General features: G+C 40.7%; 1 protein-coding gene across 3 annotated transcripts in view; it reads right to left on the bottom strand.

The window, feature by feature from the left end:
• Positions 1 to 26,458, bottom strand: part of DNAJC15 (DnaJ heat shock protein family (Hsp40) member C15) — an 80,284-nt gene that overhangs the window by 32,666 nt on the left and 21,160 nt on the right. For all 3 annotated transcript variants that reach the window (XM_069601251.1, XM_069601253.1, XM_069601252.1), the window contains exons 2-3: positions 10,479 to 10,530; positions 7,042 to 7,115 (exon numbers count right to left, since the gene is read on the bottom strand). In XM_069601251.1, the coding sequence (XP_069457352.1) occupies positions 7,042 to 7,115; positions 10,479 to 10,530 (126 nt within the window). The remainder of the gene's footprint in view (positions 1 to 7,041; positions 7,116 to 10,478; positions 10,531 to 26,458) is intronic.

Below are 26,458 nucleotides of genomic sequence, written 5' to 3'. Positions count from 1 at the left end.
CCTTTGCTTGGACTGAACGTGGAATATGAGAAAAAGCAGGGAGAGATGGGGCAGTGAACACTGGCGTGCTCAGCACAGGGCCCCCTCAGAAGTAAGGCACTTACTCCTCAGACCCCAGGGCTGCTACTGGCAGACAGCACTGTGCTGTCAAACTCCAGCAATGGCCTCGGCTGAAGAATGCCAAGCCCATGCCCCCTTCCCAGGGCAGCCTCTGGCTGACGACCGGCTGACGTCATGGTGCAAACCCTGGAGTTCCCCAGGACTCAGTCCTTGAGCTTCTTATTTACTTTCCAGGTGATGTCATTTAGTTTCATAGCCCTTGCCACAACCTAGGACAACCACGATGAGTCACCTGAGAGTCAGAGGCCCCCCGTGCCCACACCGGCTGCCTCAGGCCTTGCTAAGACTGCACTGCAGCCTAAATTATCCCTCCATCCTTCTTCCCTCTCTTGCCTTCTGGAGCTGTTGATCCTCAGAGCATTCTCTAATAAACTAACAGCTTGCTAATCTGGGTCTCATTCTGCTTTCCAGAGAACTTCAACTGCAAATGACTGCAAGGTTTCTGGCCTAAATTGCCAATTATTGACTTAGAGGAGGAGTGGTTATTTGTTTTTTTGTGGGTAATAGATATCAGGAGATTGGTTTTGGTTATATTAAGTTTCAGAAGTCTACTATGCATGTAAGTGGAGGAAATGTCTGACCTGGAGATAACACTGGGGAATTATGAGTACACAGATGGAATTTAAAGCCATGAGACTAAAGGAGATCACCTGGAGCCGGAGTGTAGCTAAGAAGTGGGAAGACTGAGCCCTAGAGACGGCAACATTCAGTGGCAGAGAAACGGAGAGGGGTCAGCAACAGACACTGCCAAGGCCCAGCAGTGCGGGGGGAGGAGAGGCAGGCCCAAAGTGACGAAGCGGAAAACAGTTTCAAGTGCTTCCGACAGGTCAAATAGGAGCAGAGCTGAGCCTAAACCTCTGGATTTAACCTTTGCTAACCCTAAGGCCCTGCGGAGAAAGCAATGGCAACCCACTCCACTACTCTTGCCTGGAAAATCCCATGGACAGAGGAGCCTGGTGGGCTGCAGTCCATGGAGTTGCTAAGAGTCAGACACGACTGAATGACTTCACTTTCACTTTTCACTTTCATGCACTGGAGAAGGAAATGGCAATTGACTCCAGTGTTCTTGCCTGGAGAATCCCAGGGACGGGGGAGCCTTGTGGGCTGCCATCTATGGGGTAGCACAGAGTCGGACACGATTGAAGCGACTTAGCAGCAGCAAACCTAAGGCTAATTGAAGGGACTGGGCATGAAGGTTTGATTAGAGTGAGTTTAGGAGAGAACAGGAAGAAAGGAATGGGAGACAGCAGAGAGACAACTGTTTGCAGGAGCTCTTAGAGCAAACTGCATGCATGAACTCAACTTTACCAAGGAAAAATATACATACGTGATTGAATGAGCACATGTTTCTAAAATGTGAACCCTTTCCTAAGGAATGATAAATAAGTATGTGCTTGCATAAAACAAAATCTGAAAGTATATAACCCCTCAATGATATTTTGGGGTGGTGGAATTATGAATATTATTTTCTTCATGTTCATTTATACTTTCTAAATTTTCAATAATGAACATGGTTACTTATACAATTTTTTTTTTAAAGGACTAAATAAAGGAAACCAAGGAAATTACTAGAGTGTAAAAAGAGTCCCAGGGAGCCAGATCTGGTCATTTATATAACTTGTTTTGACCAGCTTGTCATAAATTTCCATTGGTAATAATCCCCTGACAATTAATCCTTCAACAAATACTTCAGCACCTAATATGTGCCAGGAACTTTTCAAATGAGACAAGTGAAATTCTGTCCTTCATCACACAGTTGTTCCTCTGCCAGTGTGCCAGTGCTGTGAGGACTATAAGGTCCCACTCCAAATTCCAAGTAATTAACAATCTAGTGAGAAAACAAAGAACAATCTCCGCCTCCAAACTGGAAGGGAACCAAACTGTTTCAGTACACATATTAATATGGACAAATTATGTATATCTACACAAGCGCGCACACACAGGAATATGTAAAAGAATAAGAGCTGTATAGTGAATACACATACAGGAGCAGGGCTTTAACAGAGGAAAAACAGCTGGCTTTAAGGTTTCTCGCAAGCAGCTAAAATTTTTACTAGATGCATACCTTACTCCCTAATATTTCTATGAGTATCTACCTTTGGGAGTTCCAAATTCTGAAGTGTTCAGCATACAATAAACATAAATTGATGATATTTCGTAAACTGTCATTTCCACTATATTCACCAAGTTCATTAACCCTAAAAGCGGCTATTATATCCAAGCAAATTTTTTACTTCGTTTTTTTTCCAGGTAGAAAAGGTTAAAGAAAACTAAGACAAGGTTAAAGTTTAGCATCTGGATGAGGCTCAGACCATAAATACTGACCTGCTTTCAAGTAAGTCAATCTGTAAGCATACCATCATCACTATCCTTCTGAAGGAACTATATCGTTTTTGAGGACAGATATTTAATATTTGGGGCTATATATAGAATAGTAGACAGAAGACAAAATCATGCCTTCTAAACTCATATGGAGTTTAGGTTTTTATTACATAAATTTTAATTGAAATTGTAAGCCCTTTGAAGCTTACAAATATAACATACCAATACTGCATTATATTATTAGCTTATATAGAAACAGGCAATGCAGAACTGTTTTCTGACAACACTGGTGGGTCAACAAAATGGTAAGATTCACAAAAAATGTGATTACAATAAGGAATAACTATATCAAACAGATGGAGTAGATAGTTACATTTTTCTAATAGAATTTCCAAGAACAGAGAGTGGGATTTATTCTGTTGTCTATTTGAAAGATACTCTGATCCTTACAAATTATTATTTGTATTATTTTAGTCATAAAATATATAAATATATAAACAAAAGTCAAAATAATTTTCCTACTAAAATTTAACATCGAATGCTGTAGTGCTATATATTATCAAAAATGATGTGAAATGAACCAAGTTAAATGAAAGTCTTCATTAGCTAATTTACTCAATCACTTGAAACATAACAGCCCTCCAAACAACCAGAAAAATACATCGTTCCATAGTCTTAAGAGAAGAAATACATTTTACATTTAACATAAAGTATAAACTTTAATTATGTAGAATCATCTATTTGATTTATAGATCCACAGAGGGATAGTTTTAATTAGTGTTATTTCCATGAATTTCACCTAACCATAAAAACAATTTAAGTCCAATTTAAAAAACTTGTATTCAAGTAAAAAGGCAAATTCACAAATAGAAAAATAAGAGCCTCAACAGAAGATGAACGACTTGGGTTTTTCCTCCAGAAAAAAATTAGGGGTAATTAGACAATAGCTGAGTCAATAAACACACATGAGCACTTTAAAAAATTAAGTAAAAGGCTCTGATTCAAAACAGCAGACTGAAAATTAGTCTTTTACTTTCCAAAGGCTCTTTGAAATGAGAAATGAGATATTTTAAACAAGAAAAATCCATAATAGGCCTAGAAAACAAGAAATGGAACAAGTACCAAAGCAGAAAGTTCAAAGAAATCCTGAAAGGTTGAAAACAGGGAAGACTGCACATACAGAAAAATCACAGCAACCCAATCACCAGAGGAAAGAAAGACGAAAACACTAAATCCAGGCTCAACAAACACAAAACATAACATCAGGGTAATTAAACCAGGACGGCAGACGGACCATTCCTAACTCCATTAGTACAGGGCATAAGGGCTGCCACCTGCCACCTCAGCCCTCAGGCCAAAAAAGAGAATCGTATGCCTGGAATGCATCTTGGTGTACAGAGCAGGTCTCAAGGGAAGCCGAGTGGCTTAACAATAGATAACATTTCAGAACCCAGAGGGCTGAGGAGAGGGGGCATTTATACCAAGGAGTAAAATACACACAGTACTCAACACTGGGTTCTGCAGGTTCCCAGACAGCCTCTGGGCTCCTTGCTTCCAACGAGAGACATGACTGTGGGCATAACCCACCTCCATGCTCACAGCACACTGCCAATCCTCTCATTCAATTAAACTTAAAGCAAATCTACCAAACTGCTGAAAGAGGCCACGAATATGAGTTCCAGGAGCAGAGACGCATTGGAAGGAAAAAATCTAAGAGGATCTTACAGAACAAACAGCTATACATGTAAAGAGGGAAAGAAACAAACTCTCCATACATTCCATGTAAAAGAAACTATCCTAGGCAACAGTCCAGAAAAATGGGGCAGAGGGAAGCATGAGAAAAAGAAAGATGAGATATAAGAACAAACTGATGTTAAAGAATAGAAGCAGCAAATATGCTTCGAGAAAAAATGAGGAGAGAGCCCACAGGAACCTGAGTCGAACCTTCTCCTTTGAGTGACAGGCATTTGACGCGTGACTACAGTCCCTATCTGTTAGTAACTGGTTAATAATGAACAGAGTTATAAAATCAAAACACTGGAAATGCCGAGCTTATGAATTTGGCTTTTTGAGATCAATGTCAAGGGAAAGTATGCATATTTTTCATTCTTCAATTTCCCTGAAACAATTAATGTTTAAAGAGTTATTTTTAAAAACTAATATCTTCACTGAGGTTTAATCACGATGATGATAGATACTCCAAGAGGCTTCATTGCAAACTAGATGAGTAGTACTTTGTGAAAAAGAGGGCAGATGAAAGCCACTTGTCTTAACTTGAAGCCCAGAGGGAAGGGGAAAGGTTGGGGTGGGGGGGGGGGCGTGAGTGTGTATGCATCCCTTTCCTCTTATTAAGAAATGCTGGGGCCGCCTTTCAGGATACCCATGACGGTCTCTTAAACTACGCCACTTTATCTGTGAGCCTTCACAGAGCAGTGAAACGTTTCTCATTTTCTTTCTCTCCCTTCCGTTACAACGTTAAATAATGTAATTCTACAAAACGTGAGTCTATTTATAAGTCTGTCTACTAAAGATCATCAAGCAGGAGAGAAATGATTTCTAAAAGTTTCCCAATTTACTATACGTAAACATGTATCAGTAAAGGATGAGATGGTTAGAGAGCATCACTGACTCAATGGACATGAATTTGACAGCTCTTCGGGAAATAGTGGAGGACACAGGAGCCTGGCGTGCTGCAGTCCCTGGGGCTGCAAAGAGTCGGATACCACTTAGGGACTGAATAACCACAAACGTGGAAAAACCCTTGGACATTTATGTCACTATTTCCAGGCATATGCTCTATTTCCACTGACCATCACCTAGTCCCTGGACTGTCTCAATGCCCTTTCAACACATTCCACAGTTTCTCCTCTGGCTTATTCTAGTCTGCTGCCCGCCTTCTCATAACCTTCCAAAGGCTTTCCGTCAGACTTAAACTCTGCAGTCCTTGTCATAGTTGATTTGGCTCTAAGTGATGTGGGCCTAAACGACCACTATTCCTTCCACACACTCATACTGGAGTTACTCCTACTGCTAAACTCATTCCCACCTCAGATCTCTGCAGCATTCCCACCACCTAGGAAGCTCTTCAGATGGCCACATGGTCTGTTCCCTTCTCAGAGAGACCTTCCCTAACCTACCTAACACAGACTCTTCTCTGCTGTTAAAAAATCAATCTCTTACTCTGATTTGGGTGGTCCAGTGGTAAAGATGAGACAGGAGACACAGGAGGCCACAGGTTTGATTCCTGAGTTAGGAAGATCCCCTGGAGGAGGAAACAGCAACTCACTCCAGTATTTCTGCCTGGAAAATTCCATGGACAAAAAGGAGCCTGGTAGGCTACAGTTCATGGGGTTGCAAAGAGTCGGACACAACTGGAGTGACTAGGACGCATGCACCCTGATTAGTTTTTTAAAGAAAACTAAACTTCTAACTTCAATACCTCTACATATTATATATCTTACTTATCTGTTAATTGTCTCCACTGAAAAGTAAACTCCTACAGGGCAGTGTCTGTATCCGGTTCATGACTACCCCACAACTGTGTCTAGTATGGAGCAGATGCTTCCCTGCGGCTCAGCTGGTAAAGAATCTGCCTGCATTGCGGGAAACCTGCGTTCGATCTTGGACTGGGAAGATCCCCTGGAGAAGGGAAAGGCTACCCACTCCAGTATTCTGGCCTGGAGAATTCCATGGACTGTATAGTCCATGGGGTTGCAAAGAGTCAGACACGATTGAGCAACTTTCACTTTGACGTAGTAGGTGCTTAATGAACATTTGTTGTATGAATGCTATTAGTAAATACCTATTAATACTTAAGATGAAATATAAACAGGAAAGCAGAAAATAAATACACGTTCCCTCTAATCACAGACATGCATTTTCAATCGGCAAAGTCACTTGTAGTTCTTTTGTCCTTCAGTTTAATTATCCGTCCGTTTGTCATCCTTTCAAAGTATGGTCATTGTTCATAACTAAGCCTCCGGGGCCTATAAAGCCTTTACTGAAACAGGTCAGTCATTCTCAAACTGCTGTAAGCCAAGCCGACGCAACCTAGATCTTCTGTCTCCCAGAAGTCAGTGTTAATGCTGCACTGCTTCTGTGAGCTTTCTGGGCATGCTCTCCAGGGGTCACAAACCCCAGCTCACCACACTACAGCTTCTTAGACACCTACTCCCATTCAATCTTCACTTAGATTCCCCTCAGCAGAGTAGCCGTGACGCTGGTAGATGGATGTATAAGCCCTATAGGGTTTCAAAGTTGGAATCATATAATTTCAAGTTTGAGAGAGCCAGGTGTGGTGGTACAAGGAAGCTAGTTTCAAATTTCAAGATGAAACTAATTTGGGGGTATACTCCATCTGGACAGGGACCATATCTGTTTTGTTCACCAGCTATGCCCAGCCCCTGGCACAGGACAATCACTGAATGAATAAATGAACACTAATTAAACAAGGAAAGTAAATTATCTCAAAGTTGATGTAATACTACTAAAAGCAATATAGTAACTAGCAAAGTCAGAAATAAGCATAGATATAATATGCCCAAGAAACTTCAAAGTAAGTTTAGATTTCTAACTAAACTCATTTTTTTTTAAACTTACAGGAGTTGAAATCTTCTTCGCAGTTTCTGTGATTACTTGTCCTAGAGGTTTCCAGATCTGAAATGCGTAGCGACCTATATATAATAGTAACAGGAATAAAGGCAAATACATTTTCTGTAATGAAAGCCAATACCCACAAGGTGCTCACCATAGCAGTTATAGTTTACTTTATATATGTTAGCTTAATAACAATTTCAAAACCTACCAGAAAGACAGTAATTTTTTCAAACTTCTAATTTGTTAAATGGAGGACAGATTTCATTTTAATTACTCCAATTAAAAAAAAACAATTCTATTGCTCTCACAATGATAATCACTTTGAAATATATAGAAAACAAGTCATGTTTATGATCTATACAACACAGGACTGCTTTTAATGAAGTTACCACTAAAGTAATAAAGCAATCACATGGGAAATATTTACAAAGAATGTGTTTACTATCAATTTCTCACAGAGGATGACGAAAAGCTTCTTTATTTTAGTACTTTCCTTTCTTAGTCACCCTAATTATCAAAACCCCTCTGAGACTAGACAACTAAGTATCAATAGCAAAAAAGGTCCTAACCTGTTTTGAGGGCATAGAACAAGAATCAAATAGCATCAGGCCAGTCAGAATGTGTGTCCTAACTAGACTGTGTGTCTGCTATACTAGTGTCTCTTTTCTAAAAGTTATGATCCTCCGAAGTTTCTAACCACGTTATTTGCAAATTAAGATTACTACTGGGAAAATTCAACTACATAGATCTTTTATAATAAGTTATCTGTCTAAATATACTGTTATTCCTGTTCAGACAACATGCTACAGCGAAAAATAAAGGATGCTAGTTAGACCTAGGAAGATGTGAAGTAGTCAACCTAAGTGAAGTCACTCAGTCGTGTCCGACTCTTTGCGACCCCATGGACTGTAGCCTACCAGGCTCCTCTGCCCATGGGATTTTTCAGGCAATAGTACTGGAGTGGATTTCCATTTCCTTCTCCAGGGGATCTTCCCGACCCAGGATCGAACCTAGGTCTCCAACATTGTAGACAGACGCTTTACCGTCTGAGCCATCAGGGAAGTCCTAGTCAACCTAAGTAGGAGACAAAAAGCTCTTGAAACCAAGGAGAATGTTAAAGTAAAATTAAATAAAGCTGAAACCCTAACTCATCTAAATCTCTTATCACATAGAGATCAACTTTCATTTGATTTTCCAACAGCATAAAATATGGCTTTTCAATTCAGTTCAGTTGCTCAGTCGTGTCCAACTCTTTGGAACCCCACGGACTGCAGCACACCAGGCTTCCCTGTCCATCACCAACTTCCAGAGCTTACTCAAACTCATGTCTCCATGGCTTTTAAAGTGTCTCAAAATTCCTTCAAAACCACAGTCATGCAATCTCGATGTAAAAAAGCAATCAAAGGCTTTAAGAACTGACATTTGGACATTTACTTTAACCATAAAAGAGAAGACAAAGTTCTAACAGTCCAGGAATACTTTGCTTCTAAATTCTACACTTTAGTTGTAGTTGACTATGAAAGAGAAATGCCTGCTATTTAATATTCTACTCAGTAAAATGAATTTGGCAACAGCGTAATATGTATGCAGTACATATACCAATTCTTCTCATTTTAGAAAGAAGACCTTGGCAAAAGCATATCTTTCTCTAATTTCAAATAAAAATCTTACATTTGAATTTGAAGTAACTATGCCTATTCTTATTTCAAATTCAAATGTAAGATTTTTATTTGAAATGAGAAAGACATGCTTTCAGAAAACTAAGATCATGGCATCCAGTCCTATCACTTCATGGCAAATAGATGGGGAAATAATGGAAACAGCGAGAGACTTTATTCTTTTGGGCTCCAAAATCACTGCAGATGGTGACTGCAGCCATGAAATTAAAAGATGCTTGCTCCTTGGAAGAAAAGCTATGACCAACCTAGACATATTAAAAAGCAAAGACATTACTTTGCCAACAAAGGTCCGTCTAGTTAAGGCTATGGTTTCTCCAGTAGTCATGCATGGATATGAGAATTGGACTATGAAGAAAGCTAATTGCCGAAGAAATGATGCTTTTGAACTGTGGTGTTGGAGAAGACTCTTGAGAGTCCCTTGGACTGCAAGGAGATCCAACCAGTCAATCCTAAAGGAAATTAGTCCTGAATATTCATTGGCAGGACTGATGCTGAAGCTGAAACTCCAATACTTTGGCTACCTGTTGTGAAGAACTGACTCATTGGAAAAGACCCTGATGCTGAGAAAGATTGAAGGTGCAAGGAGAAGGGGATGACAGAAGATGAGATGGCTGGATGGTATCACCGACTTGATGGACATGAGTTTGAGCAAGCTCTGGGAGTTGGTGATGGACAGGGAAGACTGGCGTGCTGCAGTCTATGGGGTTACAAAGAGTCAGACACAACTGAGCAACTGAACTGATGCCTATTCTGCTATAGCAATTAATACTAAAATTATTTTATGTTTATGGGCAAGTCTGTCAGAATTCCTTTTCAGACATGATACTCTTCACATGAAACCTCCATAAGTAGTTAACTATAGTTACATAATGAGACATAAGACTCTGATGGTATAAGAACCAAGAAAAACTGAACCACCGATTGTCCTGATTTTAAAGTTCTCACTGGTAAGGTGCTTTAAATAGAGTTGTGTGGAATTAAACATTATGCAAAACAAAATAAAATCTTTTAAGTCTCTTTTCCTATTTGATGTCATTGTATATAACCACAATAGAATGTATTAATAGCTCCACCTACAAAGAAGATTCAATTAATAAGATCAAACCCATGGCCCTTAGGAGACACAAAAGCTAACTGAAAAATGTAAATCTTTATCAACAAAGAAATGCTCTCAGATGAACATTTAATTAGAGAATAACTATGTAATTTAAAATTATAAATTAATGACTGGAAGCAATAGCAATTTTACTTTAAATCTTTATAACTATTCTTTCTAAAAAGATTTTGGCAGTAAAAGAAATCCTCCTGGGTTTCCAAAGAAATTACACCAATATATTAAATTGAGTAATACACTACCAAGACTAACTAGCTCATCAGAAAGAACTGACAGAAAATGTATAAACTTATCTGCAAGAAAAAAATAAATATGGGCGTACAGAAGAGCCCCATATCACTTATACTGCTTCACATTAAAGTTTATTTTTAAACAGTATACTATAGCTCACACTAAAAAAAACGTCAGGAAGATCAGTTATTACAGGGGCTAGTTTCCCAAACTTTGGTAGCATTAATTTCTTTCACTACAAAGTTTATCTATACTGACAAATGTTCACGGACTATGAACGCTGTAAAGAATGGGAATGTATGTCTTAAAATAAAAAACCTCAGAAAACTGAGAATCTTCTCAAAATTCACTCTAAAAGCTATTTGGAAATATTTCTCCTACAACATTTATTGATATGTATCCGTTATTTATCTTACCTGCAAAGCCAAGAGCTGCAATACCCAGCCCCACAGCTATCAAACTTCTTGCCTACAAGAGGAAAAAAGTGATTATCATTTACAGTGCTACATATGAGTTTTTAAAGTAAATCATTTAAAATAATAAGAACAATTATGTTAAATATCACATTTTCTTCAAGCTCTGCTGTGTAGAAGTTTTAAATATCTGCAGTGCTTATGAGATTATATCTCCTACACACTATATTGGCTGATTTTCAGTGAACTAATTTTAGACTTCATTCAGTTTCCATGTATTTGACTTCATTCTGACCAAAAGCCTTTATGTTACTTATTGCTAAAATGTTTTCTATAGACTATTCTTAACAGTGGGTCTAGTGTATTCATCTTCCATAAATATAAAAGGCAAATATTTCTTCCTCCTTTACATATATGATGCTCAAATGGACTCTGCTCTATTTAAAAATTTGATAAAATATGATACCCAAGTGTAGCCAAGAAGCCAAACTGTGGAAAATTAGTAAACGTGATGAAAAGCTTAAGAACTAGCTTATTTCTAGCTTTCTAGACCAAGGTAAAAAATTTAAAATAAGAGCGAAAAATCCAGAGTCTAAAAATATGAGCTCATCCAGATAAATTTTGAATTAGGTATATACTCCATATTATTCTCTGCTTTTCTCCTTAACCACCTGGGGAAAATATTTAAGTCACAACAGAAAAAGGTTTTAGGTAGCAAAGATCAATGGACGCCCCCAAGATCCATTCTCCCTTTCTTCTACAGGATCAAAAATTCCTATTTTTAGCCAGACACATATTTCCAAGCCTCCCTTAGGCTTAGGTACAGCATTGTTTAGTAAATGTTGGCTCATAGGATATAAGCAGAGCAGTGCGTGCAGCATCTGTGAAGTCTTTCGGGGGCGGGGGAATGTCCCTTCCCTGCTCCATTCCTCCTTCCCGCTGGCTGCGACGTGAGACCAGGAGCCGCTGTGTCCGAGGAAGGAGGAACAATGAGGTGGAAGGACGCTGGTCTGGATGATCATGGAGCTGCCACAGTGCCCCTGGATAGCCTCTATTTACATGAGACAAAAATAAAACTCTGGCTTCCTAAGATACTACCCATATTTTTGGTTTTCAGGTATTTGCAGCCAAATCAAAATTTTGATGGGGTCATAATTGAAGAGAGATACTATAGAAATGGTTTTTGGCTGATTAGTGGTGAGAGAGGCAAATCCGTCACATCCAGCAAAGACTAAGAATAGCTGCAACAGTCTCACCAGGGGATAGGAATGGATTCATTTCACATCAGTGCGGCAGAAGTCAAAAAATGGAGGTTGAGACTGGAAGGACAGTAAAACCAAAAAGCCCTACAGTCACTAGTTTTCAAGTTCTGTAAGGGAATGCAAGTTTTAGGAAATTAAAACCCCAAATATTCAACAAGAGACTCCACAAGGATAAGCATCAGGACACAAAGGCCAACCGTATGAAGGTGCTCTAACTTTAACAACCAGTAAGGCTCTCTTTGGAGAAGGGCAAAGCAAACCCACTCCAGTATTCTTGACCGAAGAATCCCATGGACAGAGGAGGCTGGTGGGCTACAATCCACAGGCTTGCAAAGAGTCGGACACGACTAAAGCAACTGAGCACTCAGGCACGCAACACCCTCTGAGAAATCTAGAGCTCTTCATAGACGAGACAAAGAAGGTTAATCTAGGCTTCTTCAGGTCCAGTGTTAAGATGCACCTTCTCACCAGGCAGAGCACTGGGACAATCTCAGGGAAGGAAGATTCTTTCTCCAGCAGAGGGCAAGCCTAGAGCTAGCTAGCCAGAGGGGCCAAACAGTCTTCAAGGTTCCCTTTGCTACTGCTGCTAAGTCACTTCAGTCATGTCCGACTCTGTGCGAACCCCTTAGATGGCAGCCCATCAGGCTCCCCCGTCCCTGGGATTCCCCAGGCAAGAACACTGGGGTGGGTAGCCTTTCCCTTCTCCAGGGGATCTTCCCCACCCAGGATCAAACCCAGGTCCCCCGCATTGCAGGCAGATTCTTAACCAGCTGAGCCACAAGGGAACCCCTCCCTTCAGGTTGCCTAGACTTATTTACTCCTGAAACTGAAGGGAGATGTGTATTGGTTTAAAGATGTTCTGGGTTGGCTGAATCCCTTTGCTGTTCACCTGAAACAGCACACAATGTACCACACTGTCAACTAGCTATACTCAAAATAAAAAGTTTAAAGAAGAAAGAAAAGGAAGTTCTGTTGAGGTGTATTTTTGCCATTTTCCAGAGCTTCCCAGGGACTACATATTTTGACTTTTCCAGTCTTATTTTCCATTGGTTCACTTTAAAAATCCTCAGTTTAACCAAAGTACTCAACTGACTCATGTGTGAATTTATTTTCCTTCCTTATAAACTCTATTTACTCTTTTATCTGACTAGAAATATCTATCTGTGCCTGTCAAGATCTGACATATTCTCAATATTTCAGCTTGAACCAGCCACAGAATGGGAGAACTCATTTGCAACACATAAAAGAAAATTTAAGCACATATTCAAAAATACAGAAAATTCTTCCCCATTAATAAGACAGACAATCCAATAGAAATGGACAAAAGAATAGGTCAGGAACTTCATAGAAAACAAAAATCTAAATGGCTGATAAACATAACTAATGATAACAACCACCAAAACAAAATGGTGTGGAAATATTAATATTAGAATATAAAGATCTCTGCCCTTTGTGGCATTTGTTCTGTTCACCAATGAATCAAGCACCAAGCAGTAGTATCTACACTTCTAGGGTGATTCTTCCAGGATATTCCTCTAGGATTCATGTCTAGGATAACAGTGATAATGTACATAAAGGACTTAGCACAGTGGCTTGGCACATGTACTTTTAAATGTGTCTGAGTAAAAGAAGACTCACAGAAGTGGTTTTTGAGGTAGGCTCTTTTTTATAGATTATTATATGATTTTTACTATTCTGACTATTCAAATATATATGAGATAAAATAGCTGCCTTACTAAAAAGATTTTTATGTCAAGATATTTATATCAAAAACATTAAACCATTAGGCATTTGGTCATTTTTCACTTTAATCTAACAATATGTAAGGCTCAACTGTGTTTAACAATTAAAAATTCAATTTAATTTTCAATAAGTAAGTATTGAATACGCTGATGATTACTGTCCATTTGTCCCCCCAGGTTCATTTTCCGCTCTTCCCTGACCTGCTCTGTACCTCTGTCTCCACTTGCCTCAAAAGTCTACATTATCCAGTCTGCATTTGCCCTCCTGCTACTGGTTGGGTTTTGCCAATGAGGAGGTTTCACAGAACACCAAGCACTAGCTACCAATCGCAGAAAAGGACTCTAACATCTCTGCCCAGTATATTTTGGTGCCAAAGTTTGGAAGCCAACCACAATGCTCAAGCACTGGACAGAATAAGATTTCTTACCCAGGGAAGGGGCAGAGTAAGATCAGCTCTAGCCCGGCCGTGTGCACCAGTCTCATGAGGCTGGGGGATGACAGCTGACAAGAGGAAATCAGCCCGGTGCTCCCTTCGCCTCTTTAGCCCACACCATCCCTGGAGTCTGAGATACTGAAAGCTGGGGGCAAGACTGAAACAGGAAAAGATCATCCCACAAAACTCAGGCTGTGTGAGCTCCTCACCTTTTGCTAAAAAAGTGCTCCAAGTCCAAGACCTCTTCTCATGAGGCCGAGCAGGGCTGAAAGCCTGTGCACATGAAACTGCTTTTCTCAAAAGGAAGAATCAGCAGAAAAGCAGCAGTGGAAGGAGACGGAAAAACAGCACCACTGATTCCCTGCTATGTTACCTCTGCGGCCGCAGCTCTTGTTCAGCAGCTCTTCCTCCACGCCTCTAGCTCTCACTGGGTTCTGGAGCATGGTTCCCAACTCCTTGCCTCTTTGTCAGAGTAGGTAACTGTTTCCAACTGTCACTAGTCCGTGGGTGACTGATCATCCTGTCTTGTTTACCTTAAACTATGCCCACAACTCTGCAAAGAGTCCCTTCATAAAACTATGTGCCCAAAACCCACCCATTACTACCAGTATCCTCACTGACGCAAGCATGAGTATACACGAGTCACTATATTATGCATGAGAGATGCAGTGTAGAATAAGGCAAAGGCTTGTACCAAACGGGTCCTCTATAGGATGCTGAACATGGTGACCCTCCAGTGCTAATGCTAACCTGCCAAAGGTATTTATCTTTAACCTTCAGTTCACTTCAGGTCAGTCGCTCAGTCATGTCCGACTCTTTGCGACCCCATGGACTGCAGCATGCCAGGCTTCCCTGGCCATCACCAACCCCTGCAGTTTATTCAGACTAATGTCCATTGAGTTGGTGATGCCATCCAACCATCTCATCCTCTGTCGTTGCCTGCTCCTCACACCTTCAATCTTTCCCAGCATCAGCATCTTTGCAAATGAGTCAGTTCTTCACATCAGGTGGCCAAAGTATTAAGTTTCAGCTGCAACATCAGCCTTTTCAATGAATATTCAGGACTAATTTCCTTTAGGATGGACTGGTTGGATCTCCTTGCAGTCTAAGACACTCTCAAGAGTCTTCTCCGACACCACAGTTCAAAAGCATCACTTCTCTGGCGTTCAGCTTTCTTTATAATCCAACTCTCACATCCATACATGACTACTGGAAAAATATAGCTTTGACTAGACGACTTTGTTGGCAAAGTAATGTCTCTGCTTTTTAATATGTTGTCTAGGTTGGTCATAACTTGTCTTCCAAGGAGTAAGCGTCTTTTAATTTCATGGCTGCAGTCAGCATCTGCAGTGATTCTGGAGCCCCCAGAAATAAACTGTGCCACTCATTCCACTGTTTCCCCATGTATGTCCCATGAAGTGATGGGACAAGATGCCATGATCTTTGCTTTCTGAATGTTGAGCTTTAAGCCAACTTTTTTACTCTCTACTTTCACTTTCATCAAGAGGCTCTTTAGTTCTTCTTCACTTTCTGCCACCAGGGTGGTGTCATCTGCATATCTGAGGTTATTGATATTTCTCCTGGCAATCTTGATTCCAGCTTGTGCTTCTTCCAGCCCAGTGTTTCTCAAAATGTATTCTACATATAAGTTAAATAAGCAGGTGACAATACATAGTCTTGAACTCCTTTCCCTACTTGGAACCAGTTTGTTGTTCCAAGTCCAGTTCTAACTGTTGCTTCCTGACATGCATACAGGTTTCTTAAGAGGCAGGTCAGGTGGTCTGGTATTCCCATCTCTTTCAGAATTTTCCACAGTTTCTTGTGATCCTCAAAGCCTTTGGTGTAGTCAATAAAGCAGATATAGATGTTTTCCTGGAACTCTCTTGCTTTTCCATGATCCAGTAGATGTTGGCATTTTGATCTCTGGTTCCTCTGCCTTTTCAAAATCCAGCTTGAACATCTGGAAGTTCATGGTTCACGTGCTGTTGAAGCCTGGCTTGGAGAATTTTGAGCATTACTTTACTAGTGTGTGAGATGAGTACAATTGTGTGGTAGTTTGAGCATTCTTTGGCATTGCCTTTCTTTGGGATTGGAATGAAAACTGACCTTTTCCAGTCCTGTGGTCACTGCTGAGTTTTCCAAATGTGCTGGCATGTTGAGTGCAACACTCTCACAGCATTATCTTTCAGGATTTAAATAGCTCAACTGGAATTTCATCACCTCCACTAGCTTTGTTCATAATGATGCTTTCTAAGGCCCACTTGACTTCAAATTCCAAAATGTCTGGCTCTAGGTGAGTGATCATACCATCGTGATGATCTGGGTTGTGAAGATCTTTTTCGTATAGTTTTTCTGTGTATTCTTGCCACCTCTTCTTAATATCGTCTGCTTCTGTTAGGTCCATACCATTTCTGTCTTTTATTGTGCCCATCTCTGCATGAAATGTTCCCTTGGTATATCTAATTTTCTTGAAGAGATCTCTATTCTTTCCCATTCTGTTGTTTTCCTCTATTTCTTTGCACTGATCACAGAAAAAAAGACTTTCTTATCTCTCCTTGCTATTCTTTGGAACTCTGAGTTCAAATTGAGTATCTCTTTCCTTTTCTCCTTTGCCTTTCACTTCTCTTCTTTCCACAGCTATTTGTAAGGCATTCTCAGACAACCATTTTGCCTTTTTGCATTTCCTTTTCTTGGGGATGGTCTTGAGCCCTGCTCCTGTACAATGTCATGAACCTCCATCCATAGTTCTTCAGGCACTCTGTCTATGAGATCTAATCCCTTGGATCTATTTGTTACTTTCATTGTATAAATGTAAGGGATTTGATTCAGGTCATACCTAAACGGTTTAGTCATTTTCCCTACTTTCTTCAATGTAAGTCTGAATTTGGTAAAAGGAGTTCATGATCTGAGCCACAGTCAGCTTCTGGTCTTGCTTTTGCTGACTGTATAAAGCTTCTCCATCTTTGGCTGCAAAGCATATAATCAACCTGATTTCGGTACTGACCATCTGGTGATGTCCATGTGTACAATCGTCTTCTGTGTTGTTGGAATAGCAGGTTTGCTATGACCAGTGCATTCTCTTGGCAAAACTCTTTTAGCCTTTGACCTGCTTCATTCTGTACTCCAAGGCCAAATCTGTCTGTTACTCCAGGTATTTCTTGACTTCCTAATTTTGCATTCCAGTACTGTATAATGAAAAGGACATCTTTTCTGGGAGTTAGTTCTAGCAGGTCTTGTAGGTCTTCAGAGAACCGTTCAACTTCAGCTTCTTCAGCATTACTGGTTGGGGCATAGACTTGGATTACTGTGATATTGAATGGTTTGCCTAGGAAACGAAGAGAAATCATTCTGCCGTTTTTGAGACTGCATCAAAATATTGCATTTTGGACTCTTGTTGACTATGATGGCTACTCCATTTCTTCTAAGGGATTCTTGCCCACAGTAGTAGCTATAATGGTCATCTGAGTTAAATTCACCCATTCAAGTCCATTTTAGTTCACTGATTCCTAAAACGTCGATGTTCACTCTTGCTATCTCCTGTTTGACTACAACCAACTTGCCTTGATTCATGGACCTAATATTCCAAGTTTCTATGCAATATTGCTCTTTACAGCACTGAACTTTACTTCCATCACCAGTCACATCCACAACTGGTGGTTGTTTTAGCTTTGGCTCCGTCTCTTCAGTCTCTCTGGAGCTATTTCCCCACTGATCTCCAGCAGCATGTTGGGCACCTACCAACCTGGGGAGTTCATCTTTCAGTGTTTTTGCCTTTTCATAGTGTTCATGGGTTCTCAAGGCAAGAATACTGGAGTGGTTTGCCATTCCCTTCTCCAGTGGACTACGTTTTGTCAGACCTCTCCACCATGACCCGTCCATCTTGGGTGGCCCTACAGGGCATGGCTTGTAGTTTCATTGAATTACACAAGGCTGTGGCCCATATGATCAGATTGGTTCAGTTTAGTACAGTCGCTCAGTCGTGTCTGACTCTTTCTGACCCCATGAATCGCAGCACGCCAGGCCTCCCTGTTCATCACCAACTCCCGAACTTCACTCAGACTCACGTCCATCGAGTCCGTGATGCCATCTAGCCATCTCATCCTTGGTCGTCCCCTTCTCCTCCTGCCCCCAATCCCTCCCAGCATCAGAGTCTTTTCCAATGAGTCAGCTCTTCGCATAAGGTGGCCAAAGTACTGCAGCTTCAGCTTTAGCATCATTCCTTCCAAAGAAACCCCAGGGCTTATCTCCTTGCAGTCCAAGGGACTCTCAAGAGTCTTCTCCAACACCACAGTTCAAAAGCATCAATTCTTCGGTGCTCAGTCTTCTTCACAGTCCAACTCTCACATCCATACATGACCACAGGAAAAACCACAGCCTTGACTAGACGGACCTTAGTCGGCAAAGTAATGTCTCTGCTTTGGAATATACTATCTAGGTTGCTCATAACTTTTCTTCCAAGGAGTAAGTGTCTTTTAATTTCATGGCTGCAGTCACCATCCGCAGTGATTTTGGAGCCCCCCAAAATAAAGTCTGACACTGCTTCTACTGTTTCCCCATCTATTTCCCATGAAGTGATGGAACCAGATGCCATGATCTTAGTTTTCTGAATGTTGAGCTTTAAGCCAACTTTTTCACTCTCCTCTTTCACTTTCATCAAGAGGCTTTTTAGCTCCTCTTCACTTTCTACAATAAGGGTTATGTTATCTGCGTATCTGAGGTTATTGATATTTCTCCCAGTAATCTTGATTCCAGCTTGTGTTTCTTCCAGTCCAGTGTTTCTCATGATGTACTCTGCATATAAGTTAAATAAGCAGGGTGACAATATACAGCCTTGATGTCCTCCTTTTCCTATTTGGAACCAGTCTGTTGTTCCATGTCCAGTTCTAACTGTTGCTTCCTGACCTGCATACGGATTTCTCAAGAGGCAGGTTAGGTGGTCTGGTATGCCCATCTCTTTCAGAATTTTCCAGTTTCTTGTGATCCACACAGTCAAAGGCTTTGGCATAGTCAAGAAAGCAGAACTCGATGTTTTTCTGGAACTCTCTTGCTTTTTCCATGATTCAGTAGATGTTGGCAATTTGATCTCTGGTTCCTCTGCCTTTTCTAAAACCAGCCTGAACATCAGGGAGTTCACGATTCACGTATTGCTGAAGCCTGGCTTGGAGAATTTTGAGCATTACTTTACTAGCGTGGGAGATGAGTGCAACTGTGTGGTAGTTTGAGCATTCTTTGGCATTTCCTTTCTTTGGAAGTGGAATGAAAACTGACCTTTTCCAGTCCTGTGGCCACTGCTGAGTTTTCCAAATTTGCTGGCATATTGAGTGCAGCACTTTCACAGCATTATCTTTCAGGATTTAAAATAGCTCAACTGGAATTCCATCACCTCCACTAGCTTTGTTTGTAGTGATGCTTTCTAAGTCCCACTTGACATTCTAACTTCACATTCCAAGATATCTGGCTCTAGATTAGTGATCACATCATCATGATTATCTGGGTCATGAAGATCTTTTTTGTACAGTTCTTCCATGTATTCTTGCCACCTCTTCTTAATATCTTCTGCTTCTGTTAGGTCCATACCATTTCTGTCCTTTATTGAGCCCACCTTTGCATGAAATGTTCCCTTGGTATCTCTAATTTTCTTGAAGAGATCTCTAGTCTTTCCCATTCTGTTCTTTCCCTCTATTTCTTTGCATTGATTGCTGAAGAAGGCTTTCTTATCTCTTCTTGCTATTCTTTGGAACTCTGCATTCAGATGCTTATATCTTTGCTTTTCTCCTCTCTTATTTTCACAGCTATTTGTAAGGCCTCCCCAGACAGCCATTTTGCTTTTTTGCATTTCATTTCCATGGGGATGGTCTTGGTCCCTGTCTCCTGTACAATGTCACGAACCTCTGTCCATAGTTCATCAGGCACTCTATCTATCAGATCTAGGCCCTTAAATCTATTTCTCACTTCCACTGTATAATCATAAGGGATTTGATTTAGGTCATACCTGAATGGTCTAGCGGTTTTCCCTACTTTCTTCAATTTGAGTCTGAATTTGGCAATAAGGAGATCATGATCTGAGCCAAAGTCAGCTCCTGGTCTTGTTTTTGTTGACTGTATAGAGCTTCTTTGGCTGCAAAGAATATAATCAATCTGATTTCAGTGTTGACCATCTGGTGATGTCCATGTGTAGAATCTTCTCTTGTGTTGTTGGAAGAGGGTGTTTGCTGTGACCAGTGCATTTTCTTGGAAAAACTCTATTAGTCTTTGCCCTGCTTCATTCTGCATTCCAAGGCCAAATTTGCCTGTTACTCCAGGTGTTTTCTGACTTCAGATTGGTTAGTTTTCTGTGATTGTGGTTTTCAGTGTGTCTGCCCTCTGATGGAGAAGGATAAGAGGCTTATGGAAGCTTCCTGATGGGAGACTGACTGAGGGGGAACTGGGTCTTGTTCTGATGGGGAGGGCCCTGCTCAGTAAATCTTTAATCCAATTTTCTATTGATGGGCAGGGCTGTGTTCCCTCCCTGTTATTTGACCTGAGGCCAAACTATGGTGGAGGCAATGAAGATAGTGGTGACCTTCTTCAAAAGGTCCCATGCACTCACTGCTACACTCAGTGCCCCCAACCCTGCAGCAGGCCACCACTGACCCACGCCTCTGCTGGAGACTCCTGGACACTCATGGGCAAGATCTTTAATCTTGAGCGGCAGCTGCCATGGCGTAGGAGGGCTGAGAGGAGCTACTCCACATTCAAGGTCAGGAGGGGTGACCTCGTCCAAGATAAGGAGCAGTGGCTGCGCTTTGCTGGAGCAGCGTTGAAGAGATACCCCACGTCCAAGGTAAGAGAAACCCAAGTGAGATGGAAGGTGTTGTGAGAGGGCATCAGAGTGCAGACACACTGAAACCATAATCACAGAAAACTAGCCAATCTGATCACATGGACAACAGCCTTATCTAACTCAATGAATGGAAGCCATGCCACACCCAAGATGGATGTGTCATGGTGGAGAGGACTGACAGAATGTGGTCCACTGGAGAAGGGAATGGCAAACCACTTCACTATTCTTGCCTTGAGAACCCCAGGAAGAGTACGAAAAAGCAAAATGATAGGATACTAAACGAGGAACTCCCCAGGTCGGTGAGTGCCCAATATGCCACTGGAGATCAGTGGAGAAATAACTCCAGAAAGAATGAAGGGAGAGAGCCAAAGCAAAAACAATACCCAGTTGCAGATGTGACTGGTGATAGAAGCAAGGTCTGATGCTATAAAGAGCAATATTGCATAGGAACCTGGAATGTTAGGTCCATGAATCAAGGCAAATTGGAAGTGGTCAAACAGGAGATGGCAAGAGTGAATGTCAACATTCTAGGAATCAGCGAACTAAAATGGACTGGAATGGGTGAATTTAACTCAGATGACCATTATATCTACTACTGCAGACAGGAATCCCTTAGAAGAAATGGAGTAGCCATCATGGTCAACAAAAGAGTCTGAAGTGCAATACTTGGTTGCAATCTCAAAAATGACAGAATGATCTCTGTTTGTTTCCAAGGCAAACCATTCAATATCACGGTAATCCAAGCCTATGCCCCAACCGGTAACACTGCAGATGCTGAAGTTGAGTGGTTCTATGAAGACCTACAAGACCTTTTAGAACTAACACCCAAAAAAGATATCCTTTTCATTAGAGGGGACTGGAATGCAAAAGTAGGAAGTCAAGAAACACCTGGAGTAACAGGCAAATTTGGCCTTGGAGTACAGAATGAAGCAGGGCAAAGGCTAATAGAGTTTTGCCAAGAGAACACACTGGTCATAGCAAACACCTTCTTCCAGCAACACAAGAGAAGACTCTACACGTGGACATCACCAGATGGTCAACACTGAAATCAGATAGTTTATATTCTTTGCAGCCAAAGATGGAGAAGCTCTATACAGTCAGCAAAAACAAGACCAGGAGCTGACTGTGGCTCAGATCATGATCTCCTTATTGCCAAATTCAGACTCAAATTGAAGAAAGTAGGGAAAACCACCAGACCATTCAGGTATGACCTAAATCAAATCCCTTATGATTATACAGTGGAAGTGAGAAATAGATTTAAGGGACGAGATCTGATAGATACAGTGCCTGATGGAAGTTCCTGACGTTGTACAGGAGACCAAGACCATCCCCATGGAAAAGAAATGCAAAAAGGCAAAATAGCTGACTGAGGAGGCCTTACAAATAGCTGTGAAAAGAAGAGAAGCAAAAGACAAAGGAAAAAGGAAAGATATACCCATTTGAGCGCAGAATTCCAAAGAATAGAAAAGAGGTAAAAAAGCCTTCCTCAGCGATCAGTGCAAAGAAATAGACGAAAACAACAGAACAGACTAGAGATCTCTTCAAGAAAATTAGAGATACCAAGGGAACATTTCATGCAAAGATGGGCTCGATAAAGGACAGAAATGGTCTGGACCTAACAGAAGCAGAAGATATTAAGAAAAGGTGGCAAGAATACAAGGAAGAATTGTACAAAAAAGATCTTCACGACCCAGGTAATCATGATGGTGTGATCACTCACCTAGAACCAGACACCCTGGAATGTGAAGTCAAGTGGGCCTTAGCATCACTACAAACAAAGCTAGTGGAGGTGATGGAATTCCAGTTGAGCTATTTTAAATCCTGAAAGATGATGCTGTGAAAGTGCCGCACTCAATACTCCAGTAAATTTGGAAAACTCAGCAGTGGCCATAGGACTGAAAAGGTCAGTCTTCATTCCAATCTCAAAGAAAGGCAATGCCAAAGAATGCTCAAACTACTGCACAATTGCACTTATCTCACATGCTAGTAAAGTAATGCTCAAAATTCTCCAAGCCAGGCTTCAGCAATACGTGAACTGTGAACTTCCAGATGTTCAAGCTGGTTTTAGAAAAGGCAGAGGAACCAGAGATCAAAATGCCAACATCCACTGGATCATGGAAAAAGCAAGAGAGTTCCAGAAAAACATCGACTTCTGTTTTCTTGACTATGCCAAAGCCTTTGACTGTGTGGATCACAATAAACTGTGGAAAATTCTGAAAGAGATGGGCATACCAGACCACCTGACCTGCCTCTTGAGAAACCTATATGCAGGTCAGGAAGCAACAGTTAGAACTGGACATGGAACAACAGACTGGTTCCAAATAGGAAAAGGAGGACATCAAGGCTGTATATTGTCACCCTGCTTATTTAACTTATATGCAGAGTACATCATGAGAAACGCTGGGCTGAAAGAAGCACAAGCTGGAATCAAGATCGCCAGGAGAAATATCAATAACCTCAGATATGCAGATGACACCGCCCTTATGGCAGAAAGTGAAGAGGAACTAAAGAGCCTCTTGATGAAAGTGAAAGGAGAGTGAAAAGTTGGCTTAAAGCTCAACATTCAGAAAACGAAGATCATGACATCCGGTCCCATCACTTCATGACAAATAGATGGGGAAACAGTGTCAGACTTTATTCTTTTGGGCTCCAAAATCACTGCAGATGGTGACTGCAACCATGAAATTAAAAGATGCTTGCTCCTTGGGAAGAAATGCTATGACAAACCTACACAGTATATTAAAAAGCAGAGACATTACTTTGCTGACAAAGGTCTGTACAGTCAAAGCTATGGTTTTTCCAATAGTCATGTATGGTTGTGAGAGTTGGACCATAAAGAAAGCTGAGCACAGAAGAATTGATGCTCTTGGACCGTGGTATTGGAGAAGACTCTTGGGAATCCGTTGGACTGCAAGGAGATCCAACCAGTCCAACCTAAAGAAAATCAGTCTTAAATATTCATTGGAAGGACTGATGTTGAAGCTGAAACTTTAATACTTTGGCCACCTGATGTGAAGAACTGACTCACTTGTAAAGTCCCTGATGGTGGGAAAGATTGAGGGCAGAAGGAGAAGGTGACGACAGAGAATGTGATGGTTGGATGGCATCACTGACTCAATGGACATGCATTTGGGTGGACTCCAGGAGTTGTTGATGGACAGGGAGGCCTGGCATGCTGCAGTTCATGGGGTCACAAAGAGTTGGACACGGCTGAGCTACTGAACTGAACCTCAAATGGTCCAGAATAAGAATATCATTTGTTTCCTAGGAAAGAATATTTATTTACTACCTAACAGTTTTTCATTCACTAAAAAGTCACTGGAATTTCTTTTCCAGACATGAATTTAGATAGCTCTCCCCAGGTGGCTCAGTAGTAAAGAATCTGCCTGCCAAGCAGGAGACGGGGTTTTGACCCCTGGGTCTAGAAAATCCTTTGGAGATGGAAACAGCAAGCCACTCCAGTATTTTTGCCTGGGAAATCCCATGGACAGAGGAGCCTGGCAGGCTACAGTCCACAGGGTCATAAAGAGTCGGACACAACTTAGGGACTAAACAACAATAACAAGTTCCCCCAACCCTTCACATATATGAGTGACCCAAGCAGAAAAAAGTAACCATCTAACTGCAAACACAGAGAGTAGGAAGCACAAGAGAGTCTATCTGAGATCTAAGCAAGCAGTTCACAGAGAACTCTCAACCATACCTGTATCTGACCTTAAATTTTTTAAAGTATAAAATTACCTCTAAGCTAACTGAGGCTTAGAAAAAGAAATAGCCTATGCTTCATTTGACATAACTGTGTAAATAATAGAGAATTCCATCAACATCTTCTCTACTTTACCACTGTTGAAAAAATTTTACATTTGCTTTAACACTATGCTATTTCACATTTATTTAAACTTTAGTATTGTACCGTCAGGCTAACAGGATCTATTTTTTTTTCTTTTATATACACAACACCATATTTGATCTAGTGTCAAGCACAATGATGTGCTTCAATTTCTCTTTTGAATGCTTTTTAAACAGTGATGCTTTAGAACTAAATTGTCAGTAACAGAACAAAAACAACGTTGAAAAGACCATTTAAAAGCAAAATGGAGACTGAGGCCTGGTATTAGTAACACTAGCACTATCATTTTCCACCAGCTAGGCAAGAGCCAGGTTAAATGTCCAAAGCTGCTCTCATGCGACCAGACTGCCATCATGCTACGCCTGTGTCTTTATAGAAACTACAGAAATGTTCCTATTTCTTTGACTTTGGAAAATTAGAATATGTGCTGAAAAGAAAAGAAATCAGGCAGTGTGATTTAAAAGGACAGATATGTACACACCTGTACTCTGGCCTGAGCTAAAACTGCCATAGGCGTCACACACACGTAGGAGATAGAAGATGGGAAATGTGGATGCCACAAGGTGTTTTCATTGTTATTTTAAATATCCACAAGACTGCCTTCAGCAAGTTTTAGTTTTGAAACATTTTCTTTGAAGATTCAGATGGCTGGAAAAGTAGGTAACATTTTCCAGGTAAAAGATCTAAATAAATTCTTAGATCCTGGTTTTTTTTTTCTACATAAAATTATGCTAGCACATATTTAGAACAACTTGATCTTTTTATAAAAAAGGTATGTATATCCAAAATGTACATCAGTTACAGTCAGTTAAAAATTCTACCAACTAATTCTTTTAAACTGGTCTAGGCCAGTGTTTTTGGAAAGTGGTCTATATAAGGAAAACAGAAAAATTCTATTCATGCCAAATTTGGAAATGCGTTTAACAATCTTATCATGGTCACCACAGAAAACAAAGATGATATGTATACGCATAACAAATGTATGTGTTATTGGCCAACGGTATTTAATTAAGAGTTTTAAAAATTCATGACAACTTCAGATATTTCTCAAAAGGCCAAACACCATAGTTTTCGCTGCATTCCCTATGACTACAAACAACACATGAATATTTTAGATTTTAAAATGTCCAAGCGTATGTATAACAGCACTGCAGAAATTAACAAACAGTACATTCCCAATGAAATTGCTGACTGATTTCAAAATGGCTGGAGAGTTACCATAAAGAATCCTTTGCCTAGACTGTTAAATCTGGCTGGAGAAAAGTCTTATGGCTACGCTAAAGAGCACCATTATAAAATTACGGTTTCTGCTGTTGGCTGGACTTTCACCCTCTCCCTCATCCTTGAGTCACAGCATTCCCCATTCCTCTTTGCCACTACTGTTACTTTACTTTTTTCAGTTTTCATCTGTGAAGCAAGCATGAACTTCCTCAGTCTTCCATCCCTTCACCCTTGAATGTACAGTCCATGGGCTTCAGAGTTAATCAGGTGTGGGCTCTAATTTCAACTCAATCTTTACCAAATCTGGGACCCTAAACTGATGTCTCTAGGCCCATTTCCTCATCTATAAAACGGGAATGTGAATATATGCATCACAGGAAGCTCAGAATGATTATGAGAAAAGATTATGAAGAACCACCGATGCCTTGTGTACACAATGGCAGGTGTCTGTCGGTCCTTTCTTCACGCTCACATTTTCACTCCTAATCCTTCCTGTTCTTCTATGCTCAGTCCTCCTGGAAAATCCCTGCTGATTTTTCAACAAACAGCTTTAAGGCCACCTCATTTCATCACCCGTCTCCTCACTCAAGTAAAACATTTCAGTGACCCCATGGTATTGGGTTGACCAAAAGGTTCATTTGCCAGAAAAAC

Source organism: Ovis canadensis, chromosome 10 (genome assembly GCF_042477335.2).
Source record: "Ovis canadensis isolate MfBH-ARS-UI-01 breed Bighorn chromosome 10, ARS-UI_OviCan_v2, whole genome shotgun sequence".
Lineage (NCBI taxonomy): Eukaryota > Metazoa > Chordata > Mammalia > Artiodactyla > Bovidae > Ovis > Ovis canadensis.
The sequence above is the reverse complement of the archived record's forward strand: the minus strand, read 5'-3'. Positions and strand labels throughout refer to the sequence as shown.